This window comes from Physeter macrocephalus, chromosome 15 (assembly GCF_002837175.3).
Source record: "Physeter macrocephalus isolate SW-GA chromosome 15, ASM283717v5, whole genome shotgun sequence".
NCBI classification, from domain to species: domain Eukaryota; kingdom Metazoa; phylum Chordata; class Mammalia; order Artiodactyla; family Physeteridae; genus Physeter; species Physeter macrocephalus.
This window is the reverse complement of record NC_041228.1, coordinates 38,577,790-38,601,565: the sequence shown is the minus strand read 5'-3', so window position 1 is coordinate 38,601,565 and position 23,776 is coordinate 38,577,790. Positions and strand designations below refer to the sequence as shown.

Sequence of the window (23,776 nt, the reverse complement as noted above, 5' to 3'; positions counted from 1 at the left end):
TCGGCAGGCGGACTCTCAACCACTGCGCCACCAGGGAAGCCCCCGAATATCATCTTTGTAACTGAGATCTGAAAATTCATTTCTTACCAACGCTACCCAGATATGGTCAACACAGCATATAAAAACAGAATTTTTGCAAACTCCTTTTGTGATCTTGCCCAAAAGCTTAAAATAAAACGCAGCAAGGAATCTACCTCTACGTGTAAAACACAATCCAGTATGCCTCTTATTATTTCTTATTAAAGGTACAAACGAGTAGGAAAAGAATACTGCCCACGGGCTTTCCAACTTTTGAATTCTGGCGACTAATAGCAGCGAGAGCAAGAGCGAAGGAGAGAAACCACGCAAAAGCGCCCTAGCCAGGCAGGCAAATGGTAGACAAGCAATGTAGGTAAGTTGGCCATGAAGAGACACACCCAATTTGTGAACTAAACCTATGCGCTGAAAGAAGAGTGACCGGTTTCAGACTCGGCTGAGCCCACCTGGAAACACCTAGCCGACGGGTGACCCAGGGAGAAAAAGCCGCTTCCACCCCGACACCACTACCAGAAAAAGAATGGAGAAAAGAGACAGCTACTAGGGCAATTTTGACCCAGACCCCGTGACCCGGTTCCTCGCTCTTCGCCCTCTTCCACACACCCCCAACCCCCAGACTTCGCCGAGAGCCCCTCCCCGGGACTCATTCAAAGCGCCACGTCTCCTAGCTCCGGGCTACCAGCCATCCCGCAAAGACTTCCTCCGGTTAACCCCTCCCAGCCACCCGCCCAGAGTCACCGATCCCCAAGGCTCGGCGCCGCCACCAGGCCCGAAATGCTCACCGCCAACTGCAGCCTCAGCGCGCTCGCTCCAACGGCTCCAGCCCCGCCCGGCCTCGCCTGCGCCCACGTGATACCCCCACGTCCCGCCCACCGGCGCCCACGTGACCCGCTGCCCTGCTCCTAATCTACGCTCGCTGCGTGGATCGCGGCCGGAGCCGCCATTGTTCCGCCGAGGGAGGACAGCGGGGCCTGGCCCTGGCGCGGAGACGCCGCTTAGCGGCCGCCGCTGGAGACACTCCCTCCCGCCGCCCCCCTCCTCCTGGCGGCGGCGGAGTGAGGCTGACGGGGGGCACTGGGAGCCCCCTGTCCTCCTGGCGGCGGCAGCGGCCGATCCCCGGCTCCGGCGCGAGGGGCGGCCGCAATGCGCTCGGCCTGAGGCGGTCCGGCCCGGCCTTTCCTTGCGACTGTTCCACGGCGTCTCTGCGCCCCGGCGTCACTCTGCGAGTACCCCTGACGGGAGGGAAGATGGCTACAGGGAGCTGGCTGGACGAGCTGGCCCAGCAGGCCGAGGAGGGCTCAGCCCGGCTGCAGGAAATGCTCTCGGTCGGCCTAGGCTTTCTGCGCACCGAGCTGGGCCTCGACCTGGGGCTGGAGCCGAAACGGTACCCGGGCTGGGTGATCCTGGTGGGCATGGGCGCGCTCGGGCTCCTGCTGCTCTTCCTGCTCGGCTACGGCTGGGCCGCGGCTTGCGCCGGCGCCCGCAAGAAGCGGAGGAGCCCGCCCCGCAAGCGGGAGGAGGCGGCGGCCGCGCCGGGCCCGGCCGCTGAAGACCTAGGCGTGCTGAAGAATCTCAGGAGCGAGGAGCAGAAAAAGAAGAACCGGAAGAAATTGCCGGAGAAGCCCAAAGTGAGTAGGGGAGGAGCGGCGGGAGAGTAGGGGCGAGGGGCCAGCGTGGAGCCCCTCGAGCTTGCGGGAGGCCAAACGCGAGCCGCCCCAGCCGGGAATGGAAAAGGATAAGAGTGAGGTTAGCCGAGAGCCGGGACGCAGTCTCCCCAGGCGGAGGAGGTGATCGGTGGACACGTTTCTTGGAGAACGATGGAAACTCAGGAAGTATGGGACCGGTGGGGAAGATGAGTTTGGGGGAAGGAAGTTAGACAGTGCGGGGTATGTTTAAATAGAAGCGCCCGGCGGTCAGGTCATTTTCGGGAACCTTGACCGCCGGAACGACATGCCAACGTCCCCGAGGCCTGCTGGGTCGGCTGCATGTGTGTGCGGAGGCTGATGGGACCTGACGGTGGGGAAGTTGTGGCAAGACTGCGCCGGGGAGGCAGAGCCTGGCTCCGGTCACACTGAGATGGGGAGATACGGCGTCCTGCAGACTCCGGGGCTGACTCGAGGCTTAAAGGTACCCAGGTCTGGACGCGCTTCCATTTTAGTTGGGACTGTTGAAGGGAGACGGTGGCCCCCTCTCATTCCGGTGCCTGTGGCAAGTGGAGGCCGGACCTGGAGCAAGGCAAGAGGGGGTCTGTTTTCTCGGGGCTCCGGGGCCCTCCGAGAGAGCGCTCAGGCAAGTTCGGTGGAGCGGTGTGGGCGGTTTTGAAATAGAGTAAAGGGATGACAGAGCAGAAAGGCGCAGGCTGCGCGAGGCGTTCCGGCACCGATTTACCGGGCCACGTGTGGAAATGCAGAGAGCATCACAGCCGTTTTATCATGCCTTCGCGTTTCATTTCTGCGGCCTTTATGGCCATTTCCCCACGGTTCTGCCATTGGAACGTTCATGGTTTTATTCATTTTTTAAAAAAATACCGTGCAGTTGAGCAGGGTAAGGAGGGTGTGCAAAATGAGAAGCAGCTCCTAACGTATCTTTATAGCCACTGGATTTAGCTCTTCCCCTTTTCAGTACGATAAAATACAATATTGTGTGACCTGCGCTCTGATTTTTGCTGGATAGTGAAAAGTATACATGTGAGAGTTAAAGTCAGTCATGGAAACTAATACAGGAGACAGATTCAAAAATAATTCTAATATTTTGTAGACTGACAGGTGCTGTAGAGGTGTGAGCAGTATAAGTGAGGGTTAGAGAGTGGGAAACTTTCCATTGGAGGGATTTAGGCAAGTTATTGGAGGAAGTGAGATCTGTGTTGAAGCTAAAGTAATGAGAGTATGGTTGGTAACAGTACAAAGGATAAGGCTGTACTAGAGATGTGACAGGTCACAGTTACTGCATTATTAGGTCTAGATTAGACCTGCTGATTAAGCGGATGCAAGATACATGCAAGGCCTGGAAAAGGAAACAACTTTGTCAGTGTGAATACCACCTTAGGTTAGGAGAAGAGAAAATGCAAGTGATTTGGAACATAGGTAATTATATTTAAACTTGTAGAGAGTATCAAGGATTACCAGAAAGTAATGTTATGGTGGAAATAAAGAACCTGGCTCCAAGACAGGAAAGAAGGTGATCTTGAAACCAACACATACATTAATAAGCCTAGGACCGGTGTGGATGAAGCAGGATGTGAAAATTTCAAAGCCCTGTTTGGGACGTCTGGAATTTCAGATAGACTTGGGTCAAGAGACAGGTGCTCCAAGAGCCCACCCGAAGTGCATCACAACACTTGGATGACCCATCTGAAGAAGGAACACAGACGGGCTCCTGTGGAACTTGTGCTGTGAAAAATGCTTATCAAACTTAGTACTTATTCCTTCTGCTTTTCATTTGAGTTAAGAAAAGGGGAATGAATAAATAAATCCAGTATTAGCTTTGGGGAATGGAGAATGGGAAGACTAACCGAGTGGTTGAATGTTAATCGTGTGAGAAAACGTATTTGCCTACCTAATGGTAAAGTTGTGTTGGAGAAGTTCATCAGCATTTACGAAACTGCGGCTTTCAAACGTTTTTGCAACCTACAGTGAAAACATTTTACATTGCAATACCGCCCACACATGTATCAAACTATTCTATTTGTTTTTCTTTAATGATATTTGTGACCCACTAAATTGGTTTCACATTTGATTGTGAGGCATGACCCACAGTTAGAAAAACACAGCTTTATAGGGTTAAGAAATATAAGCTTCCATTTATTTAGTTAGTACTCATATGGTTTGCACTGTGCTAAATATTTACTTGGGGAAAAGCAGGATACTGCTTGCAAATTGAAGGCAGTAAAAAGGAATACAATATTCATATGTCTCACAGTGAAGGAAATACAAAAGTAAAAGCTTAGTTTTCCCCCAGGGAGCTGCTTATTCCAGTTGTGGAAAAAGATATCAGAAAACCCTAGTGTGGGCCTAGGTGGCCAGGAAAAACCTTATCACAGAATTTGACTTTGAAAGTGGGGAGGAGCAGGACAGTGGGAGAGACTGAAGAAACAGCAGTGGCTCAGGGGAGGAAGACTTAACTGTCAGCCTGACAGGAATTAGGACCTCTAAATTTGAGTAAGGCATTTAACCATGCTCCGATTAGCTTATCTTGTTTATAAATTGAAGATCTTAGTTAAAACACTGTAGGATTCCTCAGAGTGTTAACCCTAACTACTTGCAAGAGACTTACTTTGGGGTTTTGGGGGGGGGTTTTTTTTGGTCGTGCCACACGGCCTGTGGGATCCTAGTTCCCTGACCAGGGATCCAACCAGCGTCCCCTGCATTTGAAGCATGGAGGCTTAACCACTGGAGCACCAGGGAAGTTAAATGGTGTAGATTCCCAAGTCCTACTACAGATCTTGTAAATTCAGAATCTGTGGAACTGGATTCAGGGAATCTGCATTTTTAACAAGCTCCCTTGCCTATGAGTTTGAAAATCATTCCCTGCAATAGGACCATAAGATCCATAGTATAAGAGAGATTTCTAAATGGAGTCATGTTTAATCTTATGATCCATCTTTTATTTACTACATCATTCTGATAAACATTTTAAGATATATTTAATTCTGATTCAAGTGGAATCAGTGATGTCAACTGCTACAGTTTTTTAAAAGGACATTCCATATTTGTTTAAATATTCTATTTTCGTCCTTTCAGTCCATCCTTTTTAGTTTTCTCTTAAATCATTCCAAATTTTACAACTCGAATTTTCAAAATTTGTTTCTAGTTGCCTTCTTTTATTTGTAGAATAGATGTCGTTTAGCTTTTTAACATCTATTCATAAGCATTTTTTTTAAATTCTTATATCGGTTTGCTTTTTATCCCCTAATTTCTTGCCATAAGTTTTGGGGGGCATGAATTGCAGTTCGTTCCCCTGTTAAAAGTGAAGGGAGTGATGAAGGGGGCAGCACTTTTCACTGGGCTTAGCTCTTGGCATTTTTGGAAATCATTGTTTTCATACATGTATTTTTCATGACACCTAGTTCATTGTGAGTGTTAAATAGGCACTCAGTAAATATTTTTCGCATGATTTAATCTGCGCAGTGATATGGATGGACGTAAGATCTCAGATAACTGGTCTTTAACAATTGTTGCTTTGAATTTCAACTGGAAGCAGGTAACCAAGATCATCGTCAAAGAAAATTCATTTTAATGGACAAGTTTTTTTCATATTAGTTTAGGAATTTTCATAAAGACTTGCCATAGTGCGATTGTTAATATCTATAAGCTCAGTAAATAAAAGAGTAGTGTTTTGTCTTGTTTGCTACTGTATAACCTTGCACGGTACTGGCAGTCAATAAGTAATTATTGAATGCATAATATAGTAAGATGTCCCACCAAAGTATTTATGCAACATACTCCTATTTTTCATGCCTAGTAAATTCCATGTGAGCCACCTATTTATTTTTACAGTGGAAAATGGCTGTGTTTGCCTCATCTGGCTAAAATTTTGTAAGGTCCATCTTTCTACAGCCAATAAATCATTCTAATAATATGCTGTGTCTTTTGTAGTCATTACTTCTTTTCCAGTTTCACTGCCACTGCCCTACTTTTGGACTTTATTACCTTTTGCTTAGGCTGTCCTAACAGCATCCTAACTGGTTTTCCTGCTTCCAGTCCCTTTGTGGCCAGTCCTTTCTACCCACTCACGCCAGCTAAATCTTTTAAAGCCCAGCTCTGATCATGTGACTTTCAAGTTCACATCTTTTCAGTAGTTCCCCAACACCTGTTGAATAAGATCCAGTGACATGACACTCAAGCCTTTTCATGATCTAACCCCATCTTAGATTTATCTCATACCGTTACCCCTAAGACATTACCATTAGCTAGACGTCAGTCTCTTTATTCATATTATCTTCTTCTGTTCATATTATTTTTTCTAAAAGGCCTATTTTTTCTGTATCTCTACCAATTTCTACCTATCCTTCAAGGCCCAGCTACATTGCTGCCTTTACTATAAAGCCTTCTCTAGCTCCCCAGCTAGAGTTAGTCTCTCTTTTTTATGTTTATTTTATATTTTTTATGAGAGCTGAAACAAGAAGGCAGAGCATTGCCTGGGAATGTGCTTGTAGGATGACTCAGATCTTTTCACAGCTCTGTACATGTCCAAGAATGACAAGTATTGATTTTGGGGTTAGAAATAAATTTTAGTGAGTAAGCAAATTTGCCAATATGGAATCTTCAGATAGTGGTGATCAACTGTTTATTTGCCTGTATCTGTAACTGGGCTATTCCTCTCATCTCCAAAAGCTCATGTCTAGATGTACACTGGATTTCTTCAATTAGAAACCTGATGTTTGTCTCAAAAACTTTAACATCGCCAAAACAGGGCTTACAATTCCCTGCCCTCTCCCAGTCTTCCCCATTTCTGTAAATGGTAAATGACTCTGCCATTCCTTCAGTTATTCAAGCCAAAAATCTAAGAATCGTTCCTGGTTCTTCTCTTTTCCTTACCTCCTCATCTTCACCTCATATCCTAATCCTTCAGCAAGTACCATCAGTTTTATCTCCAAAACGTATATTTAGTCCAGCTATTATCACCTTAACTCACTTGTACAGCAGTAGCTTCTGTTGGCTGCCCCAGTCCTTCCTCAACACCCTAGTAAGGAGTCTTTTTAAAAACAAGTCACAATCTTGTCTAAAACGAACATTTCAGTAACTTTTGCGTTTAAAATCTAAACTTCTTTCCTGTATGGCCCAGCACCTGCTTTTTTTTCTAAGCAGTTTTGAGTTGGTTTCCTCTCATTTGCTACCTTCACCTATAGTAATCTTTTTCAGTTCTTCAAACTCTCACAACCCAGTACCTTTACTTGAGCTGTTATTAACACTTCTAGAACCATCTTGACCCCACTGTTCTAATCAGCCTTTAGATCTCACTTTAAAACTCACCTTTCCAGAAGATGCTTTCCTGATCAACCTATTTGAAATAGGCATCCCCTTTTATTTTGTCTTAACCTCTTTATATGTGTTTCCTTTATTGTAGTTTGTAAATTGTCTAGTAACTTACTCATTCCCTTTTGCTCGGGGTCTTTTCTCTCCACTAGATTATAAGCCTTGATATGGGATAGCAAGCAGTGACTGGCATATAACAGCCTTTGATAATTATTTGTTAAACTAAATGCTGAATGAAGTATCTAAAATGACATCTCACTGTTTAGTTGAATAATCTGTTATTGGGCTAAATAAATTTGTCTTTTAAGATATTCTCAATAGAATTATGTCTTTTATTCATAGCTGGTGGTTTTGCCATGTCATCCCAGGTATTACTAAAGTTACGTGTCATCTGCAGGATTTTCTTTTTCTCTTTAAGTCACTAGTCCCCTTAGTTTTAAGTCTTAGAAGAATACTCATTTGACTTAAAAATCCTGAGTGATAGGTAAAACAAACATTCCTGATTTTACAAAAAGGAATCTTGAGTTTCAGAGAGATTAAGTGACTTATTCAAGGTCATAGAGCAAAGGCATTTCAAAGGCAAAACAATATCCTGATTTCTAGTCTTAAGAACTCACTGTTATTTCCATTATACCTCTCTGATTTTTTTTTTTAACCTCTCTCTTTTTTTTTTTTTTTTTTTGTGGTACGCGGGCCTCTCACTGTTGTGACCTCTCCCGTTGCGGAGCACAGGCTCCGGACGCACAGGCTCAGTGGCCATGGCTCACGGGCCAGGCCGCTCCGCGGCATGTGGGATCTTCCCGGACCAGGGCACGAATCCGTGTCCCCTGCATCGGCAGGCGGATTCTCAACCACTGCACCACCAGGGAAGCCCTAACCTCTCATTTTGATAGCATGTTCCAGGATATTATATTGCATTCAGAGAACAAATCTAATTTTCTCAGTGAGTTACAACTTTATTGCTTTTAAATTTTACTTTTAGAATCAGAAGTTTCTGCTGAAAATTATAATGACCTTTACAGAAGCTCCAGAATTTTGCCTCTATTTGTTTGGTTACATGACAGTACTTTTTCATCCTGTCATTTTCTTCTGCCAGAGGCCTTGCAGAAAAGACCTTCAGTAGTTCTGACAGAAAAGACCTTAAATAGTCGTGCTCATCTTAAATACCAAGAGCAGCAATAAACCCTCCGAACACTTGTTTTTGTTGCACTTTGGCTTTATTGAGTAATGTACTACTTCTCAAGGTTGTGAAAGCATTTTCAAATGATTGTTACTATTATTACTATTCAAACAAAATCATAAGATCTCTGTGAGGAGTTGTTATCTGACCAGTTTTATTTGGCCATGCCGCACAGCTTGTGGGATCTTAGTTCCCCGACCAGGGATTGAACCCAGCCCTTGGCAGTGAAAGCGCCGAGTCCTAACCACTGGATCACCTGGGAATTCCTGTCCAGTTTTTAAATTTACTCTGTTTTCTCTCGACAACTATGCTAGTGGTTTTCAAACTGTTCCACAGAATGCCAGTGTTCCAGAAGGCATCCATCAGGATCTGAGAAAGAATTACATGGATATGTGCCTGCTGTATCACCTGTAATCCTTATCTCAGTACCCATCTGACATAAAGCCTTGAAAACCAACGCTGTATTTAGTGTTTCAGAAATCATCTTTAGGGCTTCCCTGGTGGCACAGTGGTTGAGAGTCCACCTGCTGATGCAGGGGACACGGGTTCGTGCCCCGGTCCGGGAAGATCCCACATGCTGCGGAGCGGCTGGGCCCGTGAGCCATGGCCGCTGAGCCTGTGCGTCCGGAGCCTGTGCTCCGCAACGGGAGAGGCCACAACAGTGAGAGGCCTGCGCACCGCAAAAAAAAAAAAAGAAAAGAAAAAGAAATCATCTTTAGAATAATTTGGCCATGTGATAGGTATTGAATGTCATCTCTCTAACCTATAAAAGTAGCCCTGAGCATTCCTGATGCAATCAACAGAGATGTTTTGGATTCCCTGAAGAGGATTTAGTTTTGGCTAGCTGTTGAGAAGGCACAAGGATCTTTACCCTAAAGGAAATAACTCAGGATATATAGCAGGATTTTGCAAATTTGATTTATAGGCCATATTTATAAGATTATCCTTTTAGTTTTTAGGAGTTTAAAATTGGGGTTGAATTTAAAAATAAGTTGGTAAATTACTGTGACTGAAGCTGTAGTTTATGTGTATGTTTAGTTTATGTAATATGTGCACAACATTTGGCAGGAAAAAACACAATTTGTGTTTTCAAATAAATGACAAGAAATTGTTCTATCTTGAATATGTATCAGCACTCTTCACAACTAAAACTAAGAAACTGACAAAGACTAAGTCTTGTCCATTAAAGGAGATAATGCATGTGCTTGGCACATGGCAAATACTTGGAAATTATTAGGTCTATCAGCTAAAGATGGTATCTCTTGAATTTCCATGATATCTTGCCTTTATTTTTTTTTATCATGGACATAATGTAGTCTTATGCTTCCTGTATGCTCAGTATAATTTCCAGATAAGAAAATTGAGACTCCAGTGAAGTATCACCTTGTCCAGGGTGATAGACATTTGGGGATTCAACCATGGTCTCAGCTTGCCTTCAAAACTCATACTCTTCTCCTTTAAGAGGCTGGGCAATGGGGCCTTTGGTGGGGGGGACACAGAGTACATCTTTTGTCTGGTATTTTAGTGTGCACTATTGTATACCTGTGTTCTTCCTTTGCTTTGGTCTAAGCTTCTCGAGGGCAGGAATTGTGCCTCACTTGTCTTTGTTTCAAGGTTTTAAGGTTTCAAGGTTTTAAGGGTTCTGCATGTTACTCTACTGAGTTCACTTACTGGATATTGAGTGAATGAACATGAATGATTATTGCGTAATTTTTTTAGAAAACAGTGAAACTATAAGCAGCTTTTTAAAAAAGAAAGATAGTATGACATGTCTCTAGAGCAAGCCTGGACTATTTCTAGCCTCTGAGAGGATACATTTACTCATCATTTGTATTCTGTTAACTTCCCAAAAGAATTTGTGTCTGGAGCATTGGGCCCATTGGATACATGTACAGTTTGTTAGCCCTCTTGACCACCAGGACTTAACATTTATTTTGAGCTTGCTAGTATGAAAAATGACTTGAGTGCTGGAACATGGGATGAGGATATGGGCCATCATAGCTTTGGAGAGGAAAGGATATTGAAGGAAAGAAACTGTTTCTTGAGCAAGTAAAGTATGCTTTCACATGTTTTCTCATTTACTGTCACTTTAACAAGTTACATAAAACAAGTTACATATTTTTTTGTATTTACAGATGATGAAGTTGAGGGTTAAGTCAAGGAAAATGCTTAAAGTCATGGTGATTAAATATGGAAGTTGGGCCTTAATCCCAGGTTGTCCATTCCAATAGTCTTTTCATATTTCACTTTTTTTTTGGTAGTTAGTAGACTGCCCTTCTACTTTCTGAACTTAAGAAGCGGACTTCCCTGGTGGTGCAGTGGTTAAGAATCCACCTGCCAATGCAGGGAACACGGGTTCGGGAAGATCCCACATTCCGCAGAGCAACTAAGCTCGTGTGCCACAACTACTGAGCCCACGTTCCACAGAGCTCACGGGCCACAACTGCTGAGCCCACGAGCCACAACTGCTGAAGCCCGGGCACCTAGAGCCCATGCTCCGCAACAAGAGGAGCCACCGCAGTGAGAAGCCCACACACCGCAACAAAGAGTAGCCCCATTTTTTTAATTAAGAAAAAAATAAATAAGAAGTTTCCAAGTAATTTGAAGTCATGGTTTTTACATTTCATGGCTAAAAATAAAATTTTTATAACTAAGTGAAAATAGGATTCTAAATGCTTTCATTTTAGAAGTGTCAAATGTTAAACCTTGTATATGTTTACCTTAGCTATAGATTGTTCTGCAATTTAGAATCAGTTTAACAGATATATAAAGGCCACTCAAATGGAGTAGAAGTCTATTATTAAGCATATCTTCTTATTCTGAGCCTTAAAACTCCCAGAGGGCAGATTCCTTTCATATGCCCTTGTCCCTAGCGCGGTGCCTTGTACTTAAGTACTTAATAAATGTTTATGGAATTAGTAAATTGGAGATTGACTAACGTGAAGAATTTTATTTCCTTGAGTAGTTATCAAATAAGACCCTGTTCCCCTGCTGTATGGCCCCGTCCTCCATTTTATTTTCCTGATTGTCAGCTAGGTGTCTTCATTCTGCCTTATCACCCTCCCAACACACACACGTTCTTTTGTGAATGTATTTTTTTAAAAGGATCTGGGATGGGAGTTGAGGGAATGTTTAATAATAAGGCTGACATGGCATTGTCTACAAGTTTATCCATGTAAGAAATGATTATATCATTTTTCTGTTATTGGTTGATTTTCACCAAATTTGAAGGACATTTTGGGGTGGTCTAATTTAAAATATAGATTGCATGCTATATATAAAATTAACTTTGGTTGGCCCTGGAGGGGAACACCTCAAAATTTTCCAGAGAATTTTAAACCGGGGTACAGCGAGAGGCCTGTGTAATTCTAACCTGTAGAAACAACACCATATATATTATAAAGTCTCTATGATCAGAGAAGATACTTGGCATGTAAAACCCAGCATGGAAGTCACATTGGATTTGAAGTGTTAGTTTGAGATTAGTTCTTTTTGTGTGAGCAGATCTACATAACATGCTTCCATTTAGGGATTTGCTAATTCAAATGTGGTTAATGCTTTACCAGGACAAGGCTTCCCTGACCAGCTAGTAGAGATCAGATTAGTGCTGTTGATAGGTAGGAGAGGCACAGCCACCATAGTGTATCCTCTTTTCCTGCTACCTAAGAATGCTCTTGACTTTTCCCTTGGGATAGGGGGCTTATTATTTCATGGTGTCAGGCATTTGTGGGGAGCTGTTGATGACTTACGGAACCCCAATAGTTATGAGACCTATATAAAGCCCAAAAGTTGCTGGAAAATTGGGAAATCTGCATAGACCAGAGGGAACAGCTGCAGTTCTAGCCGCTACATAAGTTGCTGCAAAGAAGGAAGTTAAATTGGCACAGGTTGGAACGTGGGACCACCTTTGGCTTGCTGATCACTGCAGAGCCTATGAAATGGAGACTGAGTGTTCCTCTGTTGGTCACTGATTGAGGACTTCAGACTTTGTATTTGTCCAGAAAGAAAGATTGTTTCATCTTTCATTTGGGAGGCTCTATCAGCATTGTTTGCAGTTGTCTCAAAGGAATTGTATTGAACTTTTTAGCGGTTTTTAAGATAGTTTTTAACCACTTAATTTCACCTTTTTACAGTTAGTATATAAATTAAAATGACTCAATTTAGTCATTTACATGAGTAAAATGGAGGTATCATATAAGTGACTGTGATAGTTTGCTGAAGGGATTAGTTAAATGAAGTTTCACAGATGTGAGGCTTGTGAGCTGCCATGTGAAGAGAGGGAAACTGTGTGGACTTAGAGCTGTAAGATTGGTCAGTTGGAGTAAAGCTTACATGGAAAGGTAAGGACGACCCCAGAAAATCAGAAAAAGTAAGTTTGACTAGTCTGAAATAAGAAATGGCATATGAGAATTGACAAGTAAGATGGTGATACTGGAAAGTAGAATTAAATAAAGTTTTATATTCCTGATGTGGATATGGCTCTAAGCCCAAATTCCTTTCTGGGGTTTCTGACCTTTCTCAGTGCATTGTCTCCTCCACCCCTCCCTGCCCCCCCTGTATACATAAACACAGAGAAATGAGAAGAGACAGCATTGAAGTGGCAAAACAGCCCAGAGGAAAGAAAACCAAAACGAGAGTGAGGACACCTGGTTTCAACATTAGCTGTCTGGTTTTAACAAGTTGCTTAAGACTCAGCATATTAAATTTGAGTTAATTAGGAATTTAATCAGCTAAAAGACAGCTTTTGTTTGGATTTTTCTGCCATAAATCTTTGGGAAGCCTGCAGATTGGATTTTGGAATATTAATGGTTTCTCTTTCCAACTGCATATCCCTGATAATTTTGCACAAATGCAGGTAATGTCACATTAGAAAAACTTTGAACATTCATATTGTTTCCGTGACTATAGCTCTGCTGTAATAAGTAATCTGGTGGAACTCTGTTCTGCAAAAACTAGAAATAAAGCGATTTAAACTAGTATATTGATTTACTAACTTACTGTGTTGAATATGAGAAGAATGGGCAAGTGAAAAGTAGTTGTAAGATCCAGAAAGAAGAGGTTAGAAATACAGATACCTGGGCCCTTTTCTTCAAAGTTCTGAATCTAAGTATATTTCTGGTGATGGGGCTCAGAAATGCTTCATTTAAAAAAAAAAAAACCCAAACTAGTAATTCTGATTAAAAGCCAGAATTGGTGTTCACAGACTTAATTCTACTCATGAACACCTCTAAGTGCTGTCATTTTATTTGGGGGATGTTAGGAAAACTGAGGTAACCTTTTTAAACTGTGGCAGTGGGTTAGTAAAGCTTCTTAATCCTAGAATAGTAGAGCTATTAGATTGTAAGATTACAGGGGACGTTAGCGATTATCTAATACAGAGACCAACAAACTGTGGTCCATGGACCAAATCTGGCCCTCCACCTGTGTTTGTAAAGTTTTTTGGAACACAGACATACTCATTCCTTTAGGTATCATCTGTGGCTGCTTTTGTGCTACAGTAGCAGTTTTGTAGTTGCGACAGAGACTCCATAGCTCACAAAGCCTAAAGTATTTTCTCTCTGGCCCTTTACCAAAAAAGTTTGTGGACTTTTGAATAGATCAGACCGATCATTTTTATAGATGTAGAAACAAAACTCAAAGATAACAAGTGAAATACTCTGAGATTATACAGCCAGTTGGTGGTCAGAGTGCAAATACAATTTAGTTCTTTTTCCTGCTTCCATTCCACTATTTTTTGTTGGAGGTACTGATGCCTGGGTGAAATCAGAAAATCAATTTGTGGTACAGTTTTGCATATAAGTTCATTCTTTATTATATTACAAGATGTAGTTCCTAGGGACAATAGTCTTAGATAACACAGCTGTACAAAAATCTTTTTAATTTGGGTCGGGAGTAGAATTTGATTGTTGTATATTCTGTGTCCTGAGTACAAATCTTTGATTTGCTCTGTCAAGCAGTTTGATAACAGAATCCATTATTGTTGCTGTGCAGCCAAACGGACGGACCATCGAAGTGGCTGAGGAAGAGGTCGTCCGAACTCCTCGGAGTGCAGCAGCTAAGCAGCCATTAGAGACACACAAGAAAAATGAAAAGGTCAGTTGGGAGCATGTGAAATTATATGCAAGGCTCTTAATAAAGAGAGTGACATATAAAATGTTACATGTACACCCCCATTAAAGGAAAACTAAAAATCTGAATTTATCATAGCAGATGGATGGGTGGTGGAGGTTTAAGTAAGTTGGTTTAGTTTGTTTGTTTGTTTTTTAAGGAGGGATGTATCACCAAGTATTTTAAACATTGCCGTGACATTATTAAGTTTTCATTTTGCCAGAAACAATTTATTCATGACTTGAACATCTTTTATATGAGTAAGGTTCCAGATATGTAACATACCTCTTATTGGAAAACAAAATTGTGATACCTTTGTTAATAGTGCACTTTTGGCATGAAAAGCTTGGCAAAATTGTTCTATGGTATTAAGTGTTAATATAGATTTCTGTTGTGACAGCGACATAGTCATCTACTTATTAGATACAATTTGAATTTGTTTAACAAAGGAAGATATTCTATACTCAGGTCATTATTAAAAGGTTTGGATGTACACTCTTAAGTTTTCACATAAGACAATCTAATATATATACCCCGTTAATGGTACATTCCTGGGATTTTATTCATTTTCCAGTTGCCAGTGTTAGAACCGACCCGTTTTTATTTGACTTCATTTAGCTTGTAAGTAGGCAAAATGTACAAGACTGTTAACAGTGGTACCTCCTGCTGTGGGTGAGAGACTTTATTTAATTCTTTTTGGTACATTAAAAACTGCAACCTCCCCCCCCCGCCCCCGCCGCCCTTTTTTTTTTTTTAACCCTTGCATGCATAACTCCTTTTCAGGGAAAACGAACAAAAAAACAACCACAGGTAGGTAAGTGGTTTCTAGGAACCAAGGTGCCACAACTCCAGCCCCGTAGAGTAGTGGTGTGAAGTGGTTGGTACAGTTTCATAATGCTCATAATTTCAAAATACCACTGAAGAACTGGTGAGATCAATTCTGCCCTGTAACCCGGTGAAATTGGTCTAGGGCCAAGACAGCTGCAGGTAGGATGGCTTAAAATGAAGGATGGTTGTGGGAAAGAATTAAATATATGTCCGACTTTGCCTTTGGCAGAAAAATAAATAGGAAATTACTTTTATTAACAAATAAGCATACAATGTAGGGATTGTGAATTTACACTGTGAATAGTTTATATGCTTAATGTAGATGTATACTTCTCCCATCTAGTGTCTCCTTGTTCCTGGGCTTTCTCTCTACTAGTGAGCATTTTATACTTAACTCCTGCTTCCGCTTCCTGAATTATTGAAAAATCTGTAGTTGGAATAATTAATCAACTACCATTCATCTCTGATTGATTAATTATATATAGATTGTATGTATCGGGATGTAAAACCATAGTTTAAAGTTTTATTCTGAAATCTCTTATGTTAGAAAGTAATTATAATGGTTGACATTTGTTAAGTATCTATAACATGGCAGGCACTGTGCAAGGTGAGGTATGTGTATATATCGTACATATTTACTTGGTACATAATTACTTATTTAATTATAAGTAAATATATTTACTTACAATATAGTAGGGACAACTTATTGAGCACTTACTGGGTGTACTTTTAAGATTTTATAGAATATTTATACATGTTACTTTAATTATCCTAGCAAGAATGCCGAGGAGGTGGTATCATACCTATCTTACAAATAAGAAACCTGAGGCTTAAGTTACCTAAGCTTTTAAAAGTATAGTCAGTTCTAACCTAGACCCATCTGACTCCAAAGTCTGTGCTTTTTACTGCTCTGTATTATTTCTGATCCTTTCAAAAACGCTTCCAAGCAAATAGTTAGTCCCATTTACAGATAAGGGTTCTGAAGCATAAAGGGACTGTGTGATTTCTCTAATTTCATACGTAGTTTCTGAACTGGGATTTGAACCCAGCTCATTCTGATGCCAAAGCCCATGCGCTGTTTAATCACTTGACAGAACCATCTCCTTTCAGTTGCCATTGCTTTTTTAGTGCAAGGCTTCTACCTTTGGTTTGTCGCCTACTTTATTTGACTTTTTGCATAATAATAAATGGTACCACTCATGCTTAATGTTTCTTTTCACAATCCTACATCTTGAATTTATGCTTTTTAACTTGGTTCAGTCCAGGTGACTCTCATTTCAGTTAACTTTTTATGCTATTGTGCTGTGTGCTTTTGTGTGTTTTAAATATGTGGTTTTTTTTTTTTTTTAAGACTTCTTACTGTCTTTTTTCGTAAATAAACATCTTAGGTCTACTTATGCACCTTAATATATATTATTATGTATTTGTTTTCCTCTCAGAGCCACGTTAGGCACTTTAAGAAATACAGTTTGCCTGTAAAGCAGTTGCACTCTATGCAGTGATATTGAATACCTTGTCCTGTCACTTGAGTAAGCCTTATAAATAAAACTGTCTAAAAACCATATATGACAAGAGCTATAGATATTGGGTCTATAAAGCAAGTTAAGCTACCAGGTCCATTTGGATATGAAGGTTAATGCTCCATTGATTCTAGTCTCTAGTAGAGTATACACTGGATCATTAGCCAGGCTGAATGCATTGTGTTATTTGATGATGAAGAGAATAAGGAGAAATGTAAGATGTACTTACCCTCAGAGAGATTACAGTCTAGTTAAGGAAAGGCAAGCATAAGAAGATACCAGTTAACGTATGGCCTTGAGTGCCAGGTGTTCAGAGAAGTAAGATTATCCTATTTGGGTAGCCAGAAAAGATTGACTTAATTGACTCTTGAGGATGGGGATGGTATTTCAGTGAGTAGAAGTGGGGAGGCCAGTTTTGGCAGGGGAGAGAAACAAATGAACACAATCAGTCATTGTTCACCTGAAACAAAACAACATATTCAGACTCAAGGGAAAGCCCTAGACAGGTTTGACTGGTCAGGGTGGGGTGGGGTATGATAAAAACTTAGTTATGCTCAGCTGGCAGCAACATTTATGATTAACAAATCAGCATTGCATCTGTGATTGTAAAGGTCTGAATTAAGATAGAAGTGTAAAGATGGTTAGTAAGAAAAATAGCAGAAGCAAAAATGTATAAAATTTGGTCAACATCAGGTTGTGACAGACAAAGTCAGTGGTGTCCTACTGAAATACTAATTCATTGTAAATATTAACAAGTTCTTACATTTTCATGATGCTACACAGAGTACAAAATGTTTTCACATCTCTTAATCCTAATGCACAGGGAGTAGGGTATTATCATTTTTTTATATACAGCTCATTGAAAAGAGTTTAATGAATTGCCCAGGATCACATAGCTAGTAAGTAATGCTCTCTCAATTTCTTTGAGGTAGCAGTTCTCCAAGTGTGGTCCGTGGATCCCTGTGAAGGGGTTCCAGGAGACAAAACTGTTTTCAGAATAATTAAGACATTGTTTGTCTTTTCCACTGTGTTAATATTTGCATTAATGGTGCAAAAGCAGTAGTGAGTAAAACTGCTGACTCCTTAGTACAAATAAAGGCAGTGACATCAAGCTACTTGTAGTTGAATTCTTTACTGCAATCCACTTACAGTTGAGTTGCAAGCTGGACTAGCCACTTATTTCTTGTTACTCCAGTTTTACTTGAGAGAACAGCTGATAGGCCATGGTTATTTAGAGTTGGGTATTTGTAGACATTTTCTCAAAAATAATCAAGACAGTTCAAGGAAAACAACTGATAGTACTGTTGCAAATGATAAAATGATTTGTTGCCAAGTGAAAATTAGAAATTCGGAAAATTTGTGACTACCACCATGAGCTTGACAACATCCCAGTACTTAATGAATTTCTGATGAGATCAGCAGTGATGTTAACAAATGTGTTGTGTTTTTTTAGTATTGTATATAATGGATTGGGGTTTTTGTTTGTTTGTTTTTATCTATTTGGTTGTGCCAGGTCTTAGTTGCATCAGGCGGGCTCCTTAGTTGCAGCTCACGGGCTCCTTAGTGGCGGTTTGCCGGCTCCTTAGTTGTGGCATGCATGTGGGATCTAGTTCCCTGACCAGGGATCGAACCCGGGCCCCCTGCATTGGGAGCGCGCAGTCTTAACCACTGGGAGACCACCAAGGAAGTCCCCAGAATGTTTTTTGTTTTTTGGGTTTTTTTATAAATTTTATTTATTTATGTATATATGTATGTATATATGTATTGGCCGCGTCGGGTCTTCCTTGCTGCGCACGGGCTTTCTCTAGTTGTGGCGAGTGGGGGCTACTTGTTGTTGTGGTGCGCAGGCTTCTCATTGAGGTGGCTTCTTTTGTTGCGGAGCACACGCTCTAGGCGCGCAGGCTTCAGTAGTTGTGGCGCGCGGGCTCAGTAGTTGTAGCTCGTGGGCTCTAGAGCGCAGGCTCAGTAGTTGTGGCGCACGGGCTTAGTTGCTCTGCGGCATGTGGGATCTTCCCGGACCAGGGCTCAAACCCGTGTCTCCTGCATTGGCAGGCGGATTATTAACCACTGTGCCATCAGGGAAGCCCCCCAGAATGTTTTTTAACCTTTTGGAAGATGTATGTAACTCTGTGAATCAGTATTTTCCAAATGCTCAATGCTTGCATGTTACAAAAGTAGACAAGTATAAAAGATTCATTTAAGGTGCAAGGTAGACCAATGGATTTAATGTAGTAAAGTATAGAAAGCTCATTGATGTAGTTTCAGATTCCACATTGCAACAATTTTTAAGAAACTACCACTGACAAGTTTTGATGTAATATTTTTTCCTTCCTCTAGCTAAAATCCTTCATGATTTCCCATTGTTATTACTCGACCATCTTGGACATAATCCAGTGGCACTGTGGCTCAAGTCTCTCTTCTTACCTCTTATCTTCTCTAAGCTCCAGACACTTTGGTTTTCTTTCTTTTCCTTTTTTTTTTTAAAAAATTTAGTTTATTTATTTTATTATTTTTGGCTGCGTTGGGTCTTTTCCTGCGGGCTTTCTCTAGTTGCGGCGAGTGGGGCTGCTCTCCGTTGCGGTGCGCGGGCTTCTCATTGCAGTGGCTTCTCTTGTTGCGGAGCATGGGCTCTAGGCACACGGGCTTCAGTAGTTGTGGCACATGGGCTTAGTAGTTGTGGCTCACAGGCTGAGTAGTTGTGGTGCACAGGCTTAGTTGTTCCGCAGCATGTGGGATCTTCCCAGACCAGGGCTCGAACCTGTGTCCTCTGCATTGGCAGGCAGATTCTTAACTGCTGTGCCACCAGGGAAGTCCCCTGGTTTTCTTTTTTGTTAAACAGCTTTATTTTGAGATATACCATAGAACTTACTTCTTTCAAGTGTGCAGTTTTGGTGTGTTTACAGAGTTGTACAGCTATTACCACAGTCTAATTTTTAAACATTTTCTTCTTCCCAAGAAGAAATCTTGTGCCTGTTAGCAGTTGCACCCCGTTTTCCCCTCTCCTCCCCTTGGCAACTGCTTATCTTTGATGTACTATCAAGAATATCACAATTATCTGAAAAAAACTATTGCAAAACTCCTCCCTTTTCCAATTACATATCCACGTGTATGTAGCCATATTTTCTTCATATGCTTCAATCAAATAATATATCACAGTAAATTAATGGAAAAACAGATATGCAAGTCCAGGTGGTTTTGTGGGGGTTTTTTTGCGGTACGCGGGCCTCTCACTGTTGTGGCCTGTCCCTGTTGCGGAGCACAGGCTCCAGACGCTCAGGTTCAGTGGCCATGGCTCACGGGCCCAGCCGCTCCGCGGCATGTGGGATCTTCCCGGACCAGGGCACGAACCCGTGTCCCCTGCATCAGCAGGCGGACTCTCAACCACTGCACCACCAGGGAAGCCCAAGTCCAGTTTTTTTTAATGGAGCCAGACATAAAAGATATCTGCACAATGTAAAACATGACCTGCTTCTCTCTAAAATGTTTGTTTTGGAAAATATAGTTCTTTATATAGGTATAATTATATAATTAGCTTATTATTACTTTGAGATAAATTAATACATAGCTAAACAATTTCTTAGTTTAAATTTACAATATGGTAGATATCAATAGATAGAACCCACACAAAGACTCTTTGATATCCTCAATACTTTTTTAAAATATTTATTTATTTATTTATTTATGGCTGCGTCAGGTCTTAGTTGCAGCACTCAGGATCTTTCGTTATGTCATGTGAGCTCTTTCATTGCGGCACACAGGCTTCTCTCTGTCTGTGGCATGCAGGCCCTCTGGTTGTGGCATGCGGGCTCCAGAGCACATGGGCTCTGTAGTTTGTGGCACGTGGGCTCTCCAGTTGTGGCTCCCGGGCTTAGTAATTGTGGCGCACGGGCTTAGCTGTTCCACAGCATGTGGGATCTTAGTTCCCCGACCAGGGATCGAACCTGCGTCCCCTGCATTGGAAGGCGGATTCTTAACCGCTGGACCACCAGGGAAGTCCCCTTAATACCTTTTAAAAGTAGAAAAGAGTATCCTATGACCAAGAAGTTTGAGTGATTAGTGTTTAGAAGACCAAAGACAAAATTATTCTGAGGCAGCATAGATTTTATATAGGCATAAACTCTAGCAGTTAGCAAAATAGAGAAAAACCTGCATGCTCAGGGAGCTTACATACATTTGTTTTATGTTCCGTAATACATCTTAGAAACTGTAGTTTCAAACCAGGGATTGGCAAGCCATGACCTGCTGGCCGTATCAGATTCTCTGCCTATTGTTGAAAGTTTTATTGGAACACAGAAACACTTATTCATTTGTTTATTGTCTGTGGCTGCTTTTGCAATACAACAGCAAAGTTGAGAGGCCTTATAGTTTACAAAGCCTAAAATATTTACTATCTGGTCCCTTTTTTTGCTGAACCCCTGTTTTAAATTCCTGATACAGTCTTTTGGGTTCATTAAAATGTTTCATTATCCGGAGTGCTTTAATATCATCTGATTCTGTAGGTCTTGGACTCTTGACCTTCCAGGCTCCCTTGTGCCACAGTCTATAGCTTTGTGATTTCTTGAGTTTCACCCAAGGAATTAGCTTTCAAGAACTTCTTTAAGGTAAACCAAGTGGTTTTTTTTAATAAAAGTGGGAATATCTTACCAGAGAAGCCTCATTTCTGCCCATAGACTTTTCTGTCTAAACACCTAATGAATAGTGGAACTGAGACCAGAACTAGGACTTCTGCCTTAACCCATCGTTTTTCCATGATACTATGGTTGTATCAGGCAGGAAGTGGCAAGGGGGGATCAAAAGTGAAATGGTGAATTTGTATTTTATAATGCTATGATTGAAGTGAGAGTGGAAGTATTGGAAATGTGAGAACCAAATCTGGGAAAGAGTTCAGGGCTAGATAAAAGAAGTTCTTCAGAAAGGTCTCTTGTAAATTTTTTAAGATTATGAGTTGATAACCATGCTGCTTATGCAGTGTTCCATAACTTATGAGCTCACACCAAACATATTTAAATAATTTAATGGCTTGGATGATCAGTCAAGTATACAAACGTAATAGCTCAAAGATTTTATTTGGGGGGACAGTGAGAGTTGGGAAGACAGGGCTATATGTAATGCAGTCTAATTTTAGGCTGTTTCATTGATTAACGAAATATTAATGGAATACCTTCTATGTGCAGGATATACTATTCTAAGCACAAGGAGTATGGTGGTTGATAAAACAGGATAAAATGGTTGATAAAAGAGTCACTATTCTCATGAAGTTTAGTGGGGAAAAAAACTAAAAACAAGCAAGTATAGTCTCTAAAGTCAGGTGGTGGTAAATGCTGTGAAAGAAAATAACTAACCAGGGTGAGGAGAAAGAGGTAAAGTGCTAATTGTGGGCACTTCCTTGCACCTGCATGTCTACTCCTTACTTCCATTCCAAAAAAAATGTATCAGAATAGTAGTGAGTGGAGAGAGGCTGAGTCTAGTTTAAATCATACCTCCTCCCCAAAATGGGGAAAATCAGTTGCAAGCCTGTCTACTTTTAAAAAGGTTTGTGATACTTTTCATAATTAATCTCATCCTGATATTGTGTCACCAAGTTACTAAGATTAAGAACTGCTAGTTCAGACAGAGTAGAGAAATGGAATTCGTATGCCTCTTGGGCCATTCATCCTTTGCCATTTAACCATGCCCAACTCATCTGTATGTTTGAGACAAGTGAGAAAAATAAATAGTGCCAAAATGTGGAGCTGTATAAAATTAGGGACTTGCCACATTTAGGCAGGAAGTGGATGAAATTGATCCTAAAGCAGTGGTTTTCAGACTTTTCAAGTGGCAATTGCTAAAACTTTTCAAAATAAATTTCACTAACAACTTTTAATTTTGTCAAGTACACTTTTATTTTTGTTTATTTTTTTGGCTGCGCCTCCTGGCATGTGGGATCTTAGTTCCCTGACCAGGGATCGAACCCACACCCCCTGCAGTGGAAGCGCCGAGTTTTAACCACTGGACTGCCAGGGAAATCCCATCAAGTACCTTTTTTTAAAATTTGTTAAATTTTTTTGCTGATTTTTTTTTAATTAATTTTTATTGGAGTATGATTGCTTTACAATGTTGTGTTAGTTTCTGCTGTACAACAAAGTGAATCAGTTATACGTACATGTATATGTATATGTATACGTGTATGTGTACGAATACTTGTACGCATCCATTCTGTTTTAGATTTCCCTCCCATTTAAGTCACCACAGATCACTGAGTAGGGTTCCCTGTGCTAAACAGTAGGTTCTCATTAGTTATCTATTTTATACAATAGCAGTGTGTACATGTGAATCCCAGTCTCCCAGTTTGTCCCACCCCCACACCCCCTTGGTAACTGTAAGTTTGTTCTCTACATCTGTGACTATTTCTGCTTTACCAATAAGTTCATCTGTACCATTTTTCTAGATTCCACATATAAGCGATATTATACAAGTACATTTTTTAAACCACTGTCACCATTGCAAAAAAAGAAAGGAATTTTGACACAATGGAAGAAGAACAAAAATCTCGGAAAAAAGTTTTGCCATGAGTTAATGAAAAACCTTATACACCAGCCGCTAGTCAGCAGACCAGAGCACTCTAATGTCCATTTCTAACCTTTAGAAAATACTCAGCATTCCTCTTTTTCATGCTCTGTTTACTTTATCACTCCTGACATTACCAGCAGAGACTTTAGATGATTACAGAGCTGTAAGTATTAGAGAGGTCAGTTCCCCCAAATTTTAAGGACTAGTACTTTCCAGATTAGAGAATTAATAAATTGAATAAGGATTACATTCAGAACCTGGCAACTTACCTTGTGTGTAAATGGCTAATTGCAAAATAAAGTATCATTTAACTAAAAATTTGTACACTATTCCTCTTTTGATAGTTTTGTTGCAATGCAAATATTAGATTATACTCCCTAAGTTAATCTTTTCAGCATTAATTGGGCAGTGTTCTGCCTTTCTTTATACTTTGCAGTTCTTTAAAATAGCAGTGTCTGTTAAGAGCAGTTAGCCATTTGAATAGATCTGCTTTTGCTGTCAAGGTATACCTTTTGCCGCTGTAATAAATGATAGCACTTATTTGGGTATTGTCTAATATTAGGGAGTGTTCATTTATGTTA

At 41.0% G+C, this 23,776-nt stretch overlaps 1 protein-coding gene and 1 long non-coding RNA gene across 4 annotated transcripts in view; one reads left to right on the top strand and one right to left on the bottom strand.

The window, feature by feature from the left end:
• LOC129392828 (uncharacterized) overlaps positions 1-860 on the bottom strand; it is a 46,781-nt gene extending 45,921 nt beyond the window's left edge. Inside the window, exon 1 of the long non-coding RNA XR_008619444.1 lies at positions 819-860. This is a non-coding gene — a long non-coding RNA (uncharacterized lncRNA). The remainder of the gene's footprint in view (positions 1-818) is intronic.
• A 118-nt stretch (positions 861-978) lies between these two features.
• The window catches only part of MTDH (metadherin), a 56,470-nt gene continuing 33,672 nt past the window's right edge, over positions 979-23,776 (top strand). Inside the window, exons 1-2 of one of the 3 annotated variants that reach the window (XM_007101324.4) lie at positions 979-1,664; positions 14,182-14,283. In XM_007101324.4, the coding sequence (XP_007101386.1) occupies positions 1,284-1,664; positions 14,182-14,283 (483 nt within the window). In that variant the 5' untranslated portion in view covers positions 979-1,283. Of the gene's footprint in view, positions 1,665-2,095; positions 2,164-14,181; positions 14,284-23,776 lie in introns of those variants that run through there. The other 2 variants (XM_007101325.4, XM_028500482.2) reach the window with 2 other exon arrangements.